The sequence below is a fragment of the Cicer arietinum genome, chromosome 7, assembly GCF_000331145.2.
Source record: "Cicer arietinum cultivar CDC Frontier isolate Library 1 chromosome 7, Cicar.CDCFrontier_v2.0, whole genome shotgun sequence".
NCBI lineage: Eukaryota > Viridiplantae > Streptophyta > Magnoliopsida > Fabales > Fabaceae > Cicer > Cicer arietinum.
Window position 1 is genome coordinate 55,649,879 of NC_021166.2, and position 13,995 is coordinate 55,663,873.

Below are 13,995 nucleotides of genomic sequence, written 5' to 3' on the forward strand. Positions count from 1 at the left end.
CCAATGACACAAACACACCTATTGCATGCACAAGATTGGTTAAAAACCCTAATTGGACTAGAATAAGGCTAAGGAGGACGAAAGTGACCTAAATGTTCATCCAATCACACAAATGAACTTATTGCATGCACAAGATTTGTTAAAAACCCTAATTGGACAAGAATAATGATTGCGTTTCTGCAAGTGTACTGAATCGTTGCAAGTAATAATAAAATGGTAGTACCGCGTGTCGAACTCAAGGATTGCGTTTTACTATTGAATTATATTTGATTACTAGAATTGAACAAAAAGGTTCCCAAGTTGATTGAAATAATGTTTGAAATTAACAACAATAATAAAATTGATCTTTTATAATGAGAAAAATGTCAGGGATGAGTTTCACTTCGAATCCAACCTTGGTGTCTAATTTGATCCTAGTTACTGAATTCCTTTATTGAATTATTACCGAATTCTCTTTATTATTCTTGCCCTAATGTCTTAGTGACAGAACCTTTAATTCCAAAGTAACCCCTAATTCCTTAGTGGATTTAAGATTAGAATTAAGCATTACCGTATAGAAATTCTCTTGTAAATTATTGCTTTGCAACTAATTTAATTGGTTTCATGACCTGCATCTATCCCTAGACTACAAATTCATGAATTTCTCATCTCTGTGTTTAATGCTTTTTATTTTTGATCAACATTAAAATGTTCTACGATTTGTATTTTGAAATGGAAGTGGACTTTACGAATGCTTGAGATGAGAAACTCATGAATTTGTAGTCTAGGGATAGATGCAGGTCATGAAACCAATTAAATTAGTTGCAAAGCAATAATTTACAAGAGAATTTCTATACGGTAATGCTTAATTCTAATCTTAAATCCACTAAGGAATTAGGGGTTACTTTGGAATTAAAGGTTCTGTCACTAATACGGTAATGCTTAATTCTAATCTTAAATCTACTAAGGAATTAGGGGTTACTTTGGAATTAAAGGTTCTGTCACTAAGACATTAGGGCAAGAATAATAAAGAGAATTCGGTAATAATTCAATAAAGGAATTCAATAACTAGGATCAAATTAGACACCAAGGTTGGATTCGAAGTGAAACTCATCCCTGACATTTTTCTCATTATAAAAGATCAATTTTATTATTGTTGTTTATTTCAAACATTATTTCAATCAATGAGGAAGAGGTACTAATTCCCAAGTGTTGGTTTTGTGCAATGCAGATAGTTCTTCTGCCATAGCCTGCTGCCAAAGAGGATCAAGAACAACCTCTTTATAGGAAGAGGGCTCAGAAAAACTGTGAATAGAGGTTAAGAAATAAGCAAACGAAGTTGAGTAAGTTGAATAGACAAAATCAGGTAACTGAGTAGACTTACGTTGACGAGAAGGGTAACGAGGAGGATCAACAATCGCAAGAGGTGGTTGGACAACTGGGGGGGACAAGAAAGATGTCATCATGTGGAGTAGTAGTATTTGTCATGTAATTCTCAACATTACAATCACTAGAAGCGCTATCATTAGGACCAAACGGATCAATATGGGTTAGTTCAGAACTCTTTGTAATCTTAGAATTAGAGGAAACAAAGTAAAAATGGATGTGCTCAAGAAAAATAACATTACGAGATACATAAAGTTTTCTTGCATGAGGATCATAACAACGATAACCCTTTTGACCATCCAACATAACCAAGAAAAACACACATGGCTGAACGAGAAGACAACTTACTGCGCTCTACTTGAGGGCGAAGAACAAAACAAGTAGAACAAAAAACTTTCAAAGAATAGTAATCAGGGGTAGAAGCATATAATTTTTCAAAGGGAGACAAACCTGATATGATAGAGGATGGAATTCTATTAATAGCATGAACAGCAGTAAGAACTGCTTCTCCCCAAAACTCACTAGGAACTGAAGCGGACAACAAAAGGGAACGAGCAGTCTCTATAATGTGACGATGTTTCCTTTCAGCAACTCCATTTTGTTGAGGAGTATCAGTACAAGATGTTTGGTGGCGAGTGCCATCATAAGCAAGTAATTCAGAAAATTTATTAGAGGTATATTCACCACCTAAATCACAACGAAAACACTTTATAACAGAATTATGTTGAGTTTTGACCATTGCACGAAATATATGATAAATGTCAAAAAATTCAGACCGATTTTTCATAAGATAAACCCAACAATAACGAGTGTAATCATCAATAAACGAAACATAATATCTAGATCCACCTTTGGTGAGCACCAGTGATGGACCCCAAACATCAGAGTGAACTAAATCAAAAGGCGCATATGAAACGGAAACACTTTTACTAAACAGTAAAGCTGGAAATTTAGCAAGTTTACAACTACAACAATTTGAGATATCACAGGGTTGTAACTTTCCTAAGGCTCCAGTAGAAGCCAAATAATTTAATCTAGAAGCGGAAACATGTCCAAGGCGAGAATGCCATAAATAAAAACTAGAAGATAAGGAATTCAAGCGAAAACTAGATAATAAGTCAGCAGTAGTTGTTGAGGCTGCAGTATCTGGGAGTCGTAGGTCATCCAAAACGTAAAGTCTCCCCTGTCTATGGTTTGTCTCAATCAGCCTCTTGGAATGTGGATCATGCACACAACAAGAAGTGGAAGAAAACATAACCGAATAACCAAAATCACATATTTGACTAACAGAAGCAAGACTCAAAGTAAGATTAGGAATATAATAAACATTAGAAAGAGACAAGTTAGGTGTGGGGACAGAACCAATGCCTGCTATTGGCATATGAGTGCCATCAGCAGTCATAACCGACACAGACGAGGCAGGTTTCACAGACACAAAAGATTTATCATCGTATGTCATATGATGAGATGCTCCAGAATCAAGAATCCATATGGAAGGAGATATACCTGACATACTAGAGGAGTTCAAACCTTTAGAAGAGGTGGCAGACATGGCATGTGATTGAGTGGCAAGAAGTCTTTGAAGTTGTTCTGCAATATCAGATATTTGGGAAGCACTCTCAGATGAGTATACAGAACCAGAACTAGAGTCAACGGTAGGAGGAGCAGAAGCAACAACATTGGACGATGGCCCCCTAAAATTCTTCTTATGTGCTCTCCCCAATTTCGGACAACGTGTTTTCCAATGACCTTTTTCTTTGCAGAATGCACATTCATCATTACCAAGTCCAACTCTCCCTTGAGATTTTTTTTTTTTTTGAACAGGAGTAACAAAAACAAATGGAGGAGTTGAGAGAATTTCCTTATCTAACACACCAGAATGAGTCTTAAGTTTGATTTCTTCTGCCATCAATTTACTAACTACTGATTCAACATTAGGAAGGGGGGAACGATGCAAAATACCCCCACGAAGGCCCCCAAAATCATCACGAAGAGCCATTAGAAACCAAATCAGACGTTGCTCCTCTCTTTGATCAATGTATGCTTTGACAACTTTCAACTCAGGTGATTCCATAAGAGCCAATTGATCCCACAGATTAGTCATTGCCGAATAGAATTCCTGAATGGTCATACTGCTCTGCTTAAGGGCTCTAATATCACTTTCTAACTGATAACGTTTTGCAAAGTTAGACTGAACATACAAACGTTTCAAGTGATCCCAAATCTCTTTAGCAGTATCATATTTTGCTAGTTGTACTCCTATAGACAACTCAACAGAATTATTAATCCAAGTAATAATTTTTGAATTACTAACATTCCATGTTTTCAGATCTTTTGCATATTGAGTTTCATCCTTTTTATCTGTAGGCTTAACAGAAGTTCCATCAACAAAACCCCACATATCTTTTCCAATCAAAAAATTTTTCATCACATAACTCCAATAAGAGTAATTTTGTCCATTGAGGTGAACACTAACAGCTTGAAGAGAATCATCCTTAACACCAGCCATAACAAATAATGACAGAAAAATACGACAAACACAATCACTGAGAGAAAATAAATTAAGAATAACCTGGTGCTGTGCGAGCACGATTTCTCCCTCTCCAGACGTCGTTTCGTCGATCCGACCGTTGAAGACGAAGACCTATATGTTGCGAACCTGCTGTCCAAAAATCAGCCCGATCCAACGGTTAACGAATGCGCAATCGATGTTTTTCTGAGACTGATTTAACAAAATCGGGAATAGGGTTACTCTTCTCTTTTCTCTTTTGGTGGTTGTCTTTCCTATCAAAATATGATAATGTTTTGCAAAGTTAGACTGAACATACAAACGTTTCAAGTGATCCCAAATCTCTTTAGCAGTATCATATTTTGCTAGTTGTACTCCTATAGACAACTCAACAGAATTATTAATCCAAGTAATAATTTTTGAGTTACTAACATTCCATGTTTTCAGATATTTTGCATATTGAGTTTCATCCTTTTTATCTGTAGGCTTAACAGAAGTTCCATCAACAAAACCCCACATATCTTCTCCAATCAAAAAAATTTTCATCACATAACTCCAATAAGAGTAATTTTGCCCATTGAGGTGAACACTAACAGCTTGAAGAGAATCATCCTTAACACCAGCCATAACAAATAATGACAGGAAAATACGACAAAATAAATTAGGGATAACCTGGTGCTGTGCGAGCACGATTTCTCCATATCTAGACGTCGTTTCGTCGATCCGACCGTTGAAGACGAAGACCTAAATGTTGCGAACCTGCTGTCCAAAATTCAGCCCGATCCAACGGTTAACGAATGCGCAATCGATGTTTTTCTGAGACTGATTTAACAAAATCGGGAATAGGGTTACTCTTCTCTTTTCTCTTTTGGTGGTTGTCTTTCCTATCAAAATAGTTTCTCTCTTCTCTACGGTGGATCCAAAAATCAACCAAAGCTCTTTGATACCATGTTAACAATGAAAAGAGGAAGAAGAGAAACAACCACTCTAGGGTTTCATAACATATAATGAACCAAACTAAAGTTAATAGGGTTACAATGAGTATATATAGAGGAAAATATAAAATATCTAAAATACCCTTACTACTAATATATAATAATATTATCTAATAAATCTGACTGCGTTGAAGTATTCTAAATTTTCTAGCTTAGTACAGTCAAATTGTTGAGGGATGCAACAATTATTAGGCTAGGTTACAAGAGAATAAGTTTAAGGGTTTTTTGAATACTCACACAAAAAGGTGTTTACAATGTTGTACTCTCAAAAAGTATTTCACAACACTTAAACAAAACAAAGGATTAAGAGCAAGAGCGCAGAGACAGTTTATCATGCTTATTTTAGCGTGTTGTTGTGTTTTTTTTTAATGAGAGTTGCACGTCCTTGTACAGAGAACTTTAGGGTTTTTAGTTTGTGTCTTGATTGCAAGAAATCAACATGTTTCAGGAAGTTTCATATCAAATATTTTGAGATTGATTTGCTATTAAACCTTGTCCAAAATTATCCTTGTAATTAATTTTGTATATCTTGATTTAGAGACAGAAAGATCAGAGGATATCATGATCAAAGTGTGTCACATATATCTTTTAAATAAATAATAGATTCAACGCGTTGAGTAAATGATGCGCAAATTTGTCTTATTTAGGGCGTTGCCTTTTCAAAGCATTGACTTTTTAGAGTGATGACTTTTCATCATAACACTGACTATTAAAATATTGACTTTTCATCAAAGCATTGACTATTAAATAGAGTCAGATGGTTAGATGCTAGATGCGATTATTAGAGACAACTAATCACTTGCTTGTCACACTTATCAGAGTCATACGATCACTTACTTTTTCAAAGGCAGAGTGATAAGATGCTTGTTGTAGTCATCAGAGGCAAACTAATCAGAGGACTGCTGCATTAACATAATCACCCGAGACGCACTTCAAAGTGTGTTTATGAGACTCAAAATACAAATTTCAGAGTGGAGTTTTGATGTTTCTTTTAACTTATATCAAACATCACATAAGATGTAGTGTAAACTCATATAAATTAATCTGATATGCACACTAAACAAAATATTAATGCTTTAAATTATTTTCACATTATCATCAAAATAAGTAAAAAACATAGTTCTTTAAGTCAATTTGGTCCTAACACCTCCGTTTTTATATATAAGGTCATTTTGAAAAAATCACGAGAATTAAAAAAGTGGATAGTTGTATTAATTTTGTTAAGAATTGATATTTGTTTTACAAGTTTACCCTTGAAGAGAGAGAGAATTCATTATTTTATATTATAGTTTATTTTATTCATTTTTTATTATAGTATTTATTGTTGATTTTAGAGAAAAAAAATGTAAGTTAATTATGAGATGCTAGTAAAGAAATAATTAATGTATTTTAATATTCTAATAGAGTTTAAAAAAAAAGGACAAAGAAAATTCTGGAGAAGGTCCTATATTTATAGACCAATGTGGTAACATGTTTTTTTTCTACAAATGCCACAAATGAAGTTATTATTATTTCTTTACAAATAGACACGAATTATTAATTTTTCAATACACCTGTTACTCTCTTTTATACTTACTTCCCGAAAGTTGGCTTTTGTACCCCTCATTTAAAAAATTTATTTTTAAATGTCCAAACTACCCTTGATAAAACTGTAAAAATTTAAAAGAATTTCTTTTACCGGAAATTTCATTATGAATGAAATTTCCGGTAGTTATAAATGAATACCGGAAATTTCAGAATGAATGAAATTTCCGGTAGTTATAAATGAGAAAATGTTGTTTACCGGAAATTTCAGAATGAATGAAATTTCCAGTAGTTATAAATGAATACCACCGGAAATTTCAGAATGAATGAAATTTCTGGTAGTTATAAATGAATACTGGAAATTTCAGAATGAATGAAATTTCCGGTAGTTATAAATGAATACCGGAAATTTCATTTTTGAAATTTCCGGTAGTTATAAATGAATACCGAATATTATTTATAAATTAATTAATAAAATAAATTATATTAATAATAATAATAAAAGTAATAATAATAATAAAGTAAAGTAAATTATATTATTAAAATACATCCTAAAATTTTGCCACAAACAAAACGTGTCCCTAATATTTTGCCACAAACAAAACGACTAAATGTGCCACAAACAAAACGTGTCCCTAATATTTTGTCTATAAAATAACAACATATTTTCTTAACAACTCACTTCTATTTTTATTGCGAATATTTTATAAAATAACAACTTATTTTCTTAACAACTCTCTCCTATTTTTATTCCGATCTAATAAAAAATTTAATAAAATATTGTTAATATAATTAAAAAATAATAATAAAAATATTTAAAAAATATATAAAGTTTTAATAAAATAACTTACTTTACTTTATTATTATTATTACTTTTATTATTATTATTAATATAATTTATTTTATTAATTAATTTATAAATAATATTCGGTATTCATTTATAACTACCGGAAATTTCATTTATTCTGAAATTTCCGGTATTCATTTATAACTTCCGGAAATTTCATTCATTCTGAAATTTCCGGTATTCATTTATAACTACCGGAAATTTCATTTATTCTGAAATTTCCGGTAAAAAAAATTCTTTTAAATTTTTACAGTTTTATCAAGGATAGTTTGGACATTTAAAAATAAAATTTTTAAATGAGGGGGTGCAGGATTAATTGAGGGGTACAAAAGCCAACTTTCTTGTATTTTTCAACACATGCCAAAAAAGAAGTGATTAAAATGGGCCAATTAAAAACGGCCCACTACGGGCTTTACCATCAACCCTGTAAAGCGTTGTAAAATAAATCTCGAAACCCTATAATCAAATTTCATTGCCATTTTGCAGCACCGCAGGAAAACCCTACTCCTCTTCGATCTCGTTCCTTCAAGGTAACCAGCTTCGCCGTGTACTTTTCTATGCCACATTCTGATATTTTATCAAGTAAATTCAACATTTTTTTATATTATTTATGCTTTTTTTTCCTCTTTTGATTGTTTGATTTATAGTGTGAAAATGTCGGTGGGAGAGGTTGCTTGCAGCTACTCGCTTATGATCCTTCATGATGAACAAATCCCTGTCACTGTATCCTTTTCGGAGCTTCCATTTATAATTAATTAAATATTAAATAATTGAATTTTGAGTTTTTAATAACTTAATTACTTGAATTTTCATTTTCTCTTGCTAGCCTAGATTTTTCAACGAATTTAGTAGGGGCGAGGAGTTGGGTATTGAAAAAGGAGACTTTTTCTTTGAAGAAGAAAGTGGCCATAATATACTAAACCCAAAATAGTTCCTAGATAGTGTATTAAACGATATAAATTCAGAAAATAAATTCCTTGAAATTGTTAATTGTCATCTAGATTCAATACTTGAAATTAATATAGTCCTTAAAAATTAGTTATAAATGTCAAATTAGTTCTGGTGAGCGTTGGTTAAAATTCTAATCTAAGGGTAATGTTTTGACTAAAATGAATGATGATTTACAATTTTAGTGATTTTTTTTTTCAATTGTTTTGTTTCAGAACTAAATTAACTGTGTTCCATTGTTAAGGGGCCAAAATTGTAAAAGCATTTTCTAAATGGGAAATTAGGTTTGGAACATAGTTTTGGTGAATGGGTAAAGTGTGGTAATTAAATGTATGGAGAATTGAAGATAACATGTTTCTATAGATTGTTTTCTTCTTAAGTCATTGTCGATAGGGTGACAAAATCTCAACTTTGTTGAAAGCTGCAAAGGTTGATGTTGAATCTTATTGGCCAAGCTTGTTTGCTAAACTTGCCGAGAAGAAAAACCTTGAGGAGTTGATATTGAATGCCACAGGAGGTGGGGCTCCGGTTTCTGTTTCAGCCCCAGTTGCTGCTGCTGCCGCAACTGCAGTTGCTGCACCTGCAGAAGAGAAGAAGGTAGATATTTGGTGAAATAATTGTTGATGTTGTTGCATTTGTCTTTTGGATGTTTGTTATCTAATTGGCATTTTTTGTTGTATTTACAGGAAGAACCCAAGGAAGAGAGTGACGACGACATGGGATTCAGCTTGTTTGATTAGGAGAACTTTTAGTGTGATCTAGTCTGATTTTTGTACTCGTCATGGATAGTTACTCAGTTACTTGGTGGATTTTCTTTTTGTCTGTCTAAATTTTGTTTTGATTCCATTATTAGGTCAAGATTTTGTTTTGCTTTTTAACTTTAGAATCTGAGTTTGTGCTTTTAACTTGAGAATTTGAGTTGGCATTAATTTTTCTCTGAATCAAGAATGAAAAGTTAACTCTCCTTTGTGCATGTGTGTGTGCTTCCTGCACTGGGTTGTGCAGATCTTTTAATATCCACAGGTCTTAATTTCTACCATACTGAAATCCATTTATCAAATTTAAGTTGAATAAATAGTTAACTGTATCATTTCTTATAAATTATAAATTCAGTTATAATATCGAACCAATGACCATTGCATTACAAATGTGATGCTCTAACCTCTGGCTTCTAGCTAAGTGGGGGCTCACATAACACAAATTGTGCAACACAAATCGTGCATGTTTTGTAATTCCTTCCCAATGGAATCTTATTATTAATTGTTTATAATTAGCTCTTCATAACATAATGTGGCTCAATTTTATAATGCTACTCCCAGTTGTTTTTTTACTAGTCCTCTAATTTATTTTGAAGGTTAAAATTATTGTTCTTGTTTAGTGCATGTTTGTATCAGCAGTAAATTGTGAACTACCACGATTTTAATTATAGTGACAGTGATTTTGCTAAATTCACTATCAATACAAAAAGATAACTTTTTCTGTTTTAAAGCATGTTTAATTTTTTTTTCTTTCAACTACACTTGATCATTTCTCTTATACATTGAAAATCACAAAGTCTTGATTCTTCACGTTCCAGTCCAAACAAATTTTTTAGATCGGCAAAATCCTTAACAAGAAAAATGTCAATCTTTAGAACAGTTGTTAGTGTACCAAAGAAAGAAACTTTGTATTGGAAATTGTGTTATCTATTTCTCAAAATGTAAAAAATTATTATTTTTGACATAATTACTATACCATTTATGGAATCTTTAATATGTGCTCTTAGGGAAGTTAACAGGACCCAATAAAGAAGGGTTATCCAGCTTATTCACCGTTGAGGAAAGTTCTAATGCAGAAGAAAAATTAAGCTATCCAAGGTAGGTGGGTAGATACACAGGTTTTAACTCGTTGTTCTAAGAAATACTATGCTAATCTTGAAAACATGCATTTATAAATAATCTACTGCAGTGTAGAGGGTAATCATTCTATCACTAAGGTGAACTTCCTAGAAACTTCCAGAGATTGAGACTAGCAGAAGCTTCACTCACATCTTTGTCCTCAATCTCATCATGGAGCTGCCACATTTTCCTTTGCCTGTGGAGCAATTTCTTCTCCATCAAATCCAGGTTCACTTCCAGGAACTGCCAAGCTTAACAGCACTTCCTCCCACTTTTTAGCAGGTCCCTAATTCCAATTCCAAAACAAAATTCAGTCACTGAATGAGCTTAAAATAACTTTTCTGTAAATGAAGAACAATAAATTTACTTTCTCGAAATACTCCTATAAAGACTAGTGGCAGAAAACAGAACTACAAAGGTTCTGATCTAACTCACCTTCCATGAAAGATCTTGAGCCATGCAATTCTTGATCATTTCTGCAAAAGCTACTGTTCCATAGAGAGCAAGGGCCTTTATGACAGTCTTTGCTAGAGCATCAACATCCACAGGATCCACAGCATCACACTAAAGCAAAATATTATTTAAAAAGAAATTATATAATGGTTAGTTCTTGATTAGTACTTAATCTACTATGTGTCACTTGCTTAGAGTGAAAGCTTGTAGGTATTACTTCGACATTGAAGGAACCCATCTGAAATCCCGTGAAACCTTCTTTGACTGTGTCCACTAATCCACCTGTTGAGGCAACAATAGGTACCTATCACAGTCCAAAAACATCAGTTGAAGTAAAATGTAAGACAAGACAAATGATGAGAGGATATCTTATGGAAAGAAAAGCGAGTAAATTGTCACTCTGGTGCTTGAATATGTCAAATGTTGTCACTTCAGTCCCTGAATGTATCAAATTTACAAAAACATCCTTGAATGTGTTTATCTTGGTTAGTTTGGTTCTGAAATGTGTCTTGCGTAAGTCAATTTACTTATTGAATGTGTCTTTCGTTAGTCAGTTTAGTCCATGACATGAAATTATTATCAAAATGACACATTCAACAATGCTTTTAGAATTTAACAGATTCAAGGACTATAACGACATCACCTCACACATTCAGAGATAAAAACAACAGTTTACTCGAGGAAAAATCAGTAGGAAAGGACTGTGTAAAGTAGGAATTATACAGTTCCATAGCGCATAGCTTGTAACTGAATGAGACCACAAGGCTCAAATCTACTAGGAATCAATATAAAATCAGCTCCTGCAATTATCATGTGAGCTAGGGGAACATTGAATTTTGCAACTCCTCTGGCTTTGTCAGGGTATGATATTTCAAGTTGCTCAAGTTGCTTTTCCATTTCTTTTTTTCCTGTCCCCTAAGAAATGACATAACCCATTCAAATGAGATATGTTATTCTTAAGTGGATGTAAGAAGGGATCAGAAAACTATGTTTACTTTTTTTAAAATTATACTTACTAGGGCTACTATTTGAACATCCTCCTTAATAAATTGAGGAATGGCTGCTACAAGAATATCAGAACCTTTTTGCTCTTCAAGTCTACCAATGAAAGCAATTAGAGGAATATTTCTGTCAACTGGCAATCCAACTTCTGCTTGGAGTGCTTCTTTCAGAAGAGCCTTTCCTTCCAATACCTAAGTAGAGTAGTTCATTAAAAATTTGTTATTTTTAGAATTTAATTTTTATGAATAATCAGTGTAAAAATATTTTACACTGCCATCCAGTACTATGTTGTCATCTCATTTAATGAATTTAAAACACATGACTTGTCATACTCATTAAACTACTAATTTTGGTGGTAGTTTGTTTTTTAATATTGATAGTTGATAATGTGGTAACCTATCATTAGATGCATGTAAAAATTATTTTTATGACAAACAATACATACAAATTAAATTATTTCCCTGATGAGCCACAACACAATTTAGAGAAATTACCTCTTAAAAAAAAATCATTCTTACCGTTGAAGCATCGTATTTGACTGTTATATATTTGTCAGTGGATGGATTCCACTCCTGAACATCCATGCCATTAACAATTCCAGTAACACCGGTTTGACGAAGAATGTTGTCCAATTCAACTCCTTTATCTGGGCCTGACACTAGTTCTTGAGCGTAGTATGGACTAACAGTTAAAACCTGGTGAGATTCTAAAATTCCAGCTTTCATCCAATTGATTTTTCTTCCAATAATTGGTTTAACATGCCTACAAGATTAAAACAACATAAAGGAAGTCAAAGGAGCTTTTTATTGGTCATGAGTGCTGAATTGGTCAGTTCATAGTTTATATAAAGCACCATACCCATCAAGGAAGTCAAAGGAGCTTTTAAATTGGTCAGGGAGATTAAGAAGAGCATAATCCGTGAATGCAAATCTTCCTTGGTAAGCAATGTTGTGGATACAAAAGACAACCTAATAATGGCAGCAAGAAAATTTGAAGAACTTGTTAGTTGGTCATGAAAGCTAAAATAGGTAAATCACTACTAAAATTTATCAGTGTTCCAGTATATTAATCCAGTGTCGACGTTTAGACCTACTCGAGCATTTCTAAAGACGCCAATTGACTGGTACATAGATTTCATGTAGCAAGAGATAAGGGCGGTGTGCCAATCATTAGCGACAAAAATGACATCCTCGCCTGCATAACAAAAATCAAAAGATCATGCTTGAAAATCTTCAACCAGTCGTTTCAAAGAACTTCTTTTATGGCCTAAGTTCATACCATATGGTCCTGAGAAATATTTATTGCTCTTAAGATTCAGAACCCTTGCTGCTTCTAGAGCTGCCTGGAGGATTAATTCCAAGGAAAAAAATTACAAAAGAAAAGTAGGACTAGTTAGTTAAGAAATATGAACACATAATATGATGGCACATTAAATGGACATGAGTTATTACAAAGAGCACATGTTTCTTTATCCATCATATCAGTATTGTATATCGTGGATCATAAAAAATAATGGTTTTTTCAAATTCTTTCACATTACAGTGTTATAGCGCCACGATGGTCACTATTTAACAACACTTTATATACTAAATAGTGTGTCGCGGAATATAACTATTTGTTCAAATTCCGCTACCTTATAGCAGTTTAGCGCTGCTCTAGTCACTATTTGACAACAGAAAAGGATGCAAAAATTAAATATTTATGAACAGAACACTTGTAACCAAATGGATATGGTTATAAAACCTGACAGAAGAGGCTAAAACGTAGTTGATTGTCTTGGTAATCATCTCCTGCAGCAGGTCCATAAAGTTTTGTTCCAGTTTTCCCCCAAACCTTCAAGTTCATTCATCAGTACAAGTATCTGAAAGCAAAATAGTGAGTGTATACCAGAATAAAATGATAGAAATACTCTCACCTTTTCGATAAATATAGGGTGATCTACGAAGACGCGATCAACTCCTCTTTTAAAGCAATGGAAGAAGCGAACTTTTTCTATTCTATCGCCCACTTTTACCTGTCATAAAAAGATTTCAATGCACTTAACTATAGATATCATAGCACAATTAAATAAATAGAAAAATCTGTTCAATGAAGTTAATTAAAATGAAAACATGATATATACCTCAATTATTACACTTGTATCCCATGCATCTTTGTATTGGTCATAACGTGGACTTATGGTCATAACTCTGTGCCCATTAGCCTAAAGAAGGATTAATTAGATAAAGTCTTGCTCTCACTGAACACCAAATATGTCAACCAGTACAAAGACTATTTTAGATAACTTATAGAAATAGCTGATGACATGTTCATAAGCTGTTTTCAATTTATTTTCATAAGCTCTCAAGGATTGCTTCTGAAAACAACTTATAGCTTATATGAAATAACTTATACACAAAAACTTGTATGATAAGTACTTATGTTGTAAACACTCAATTAAGTTGTTATCCAAGCATGACCTAAGCTCTAGAAAGA

At 33.0% G+C, this 13,995-nt stretch overlaps 2 protein-coding genes across 2 annotated transcripts in view; one reads left to right on the forward strand and one right to left on the reverse strand.

Annotated features, from left to right (window-relative positions):
* Window positions 1–7,630: 7,630 nt before the first annotated feature.
* Window positions 7,631–9,161, forward strand: LOC101515750 (uncharacterized). The gene is made up of 4 exons (XM_004514867.3): window positions 7,631–7,770; window positions 7,888–7,963; window positions 8,582–8,785; window positions 8,875–9,161. Exons 2-4 carry the CDS (start codon window positions 7,895–7,897, stop codon window positions 8,926–8,928), a joined length of 327 nt encoding a protein of 108 aa, XP_004514924.1. The 5' UTR covers window positions 7,631–7,770; window positions 7,888–7,894; the 3' UTR covers window positions 8,929–9,161.
* A 727-nt stretch (window positions 9,162–9,888) lies between these two features.
* The window catches only part of LOC101515416 (granule-bound starch synthase 1, chloroplastic/amyloplastic-like), a 5,387-nt gene continuing 1,280 nt past the window's right edge, over window positions 9,889–13,995 (reverse strand). Inside the window, exons 3-14 of the mRNA XM_004514866.4 lie at window positions 13,643–13,723; window positions 13,436–13,534; window positions 13,264–13,353; window positions 12,799–12,862; window positions 12,614–12,714; window positions 12,379–12,488; window positions 12,039–12,282; window positions 11,535–11,711; window positions 11,242–11,433; window positions 10,736–10,822; window positions 10,501–10,629; window positions 9,889–10,351 (exon numbers count right to left, since the gene is read on the reverse strand). Of these exons, the coding sequence (XP_004514923.1) occupies window positions 10,235–10,351; window positions 10,501–10,629; window positions 10,736–10,822; window positions 11,242–11,433; window positions 11,535–11,711; window positions 12,039–12,282; window positions 12,379–12,488; window positions 12,614–12,714; window positions 12,799–12,862; window positions 13,264–13,353; window positions 13,436–13,534; window positions 13,643–13,723 (1,491 nt within the window). The 3' untranslated portion in view covers window positions 9,889–10,234. The remainder of the gene's footprint in view (window positions 10,352–10,500; window positions 10,630–10,735; window positions 10,823–11,241; window positions 11,434–11,534; window positions 11,712–12,038; window positions 12,283–12,378; window positions 12,489–12,613; window positions 12,715–12,798; window positions 12,863–13,263; window positions 13,354–13,435; window positions 13,535–13,642; window positions 13,724–13,995) is intronic.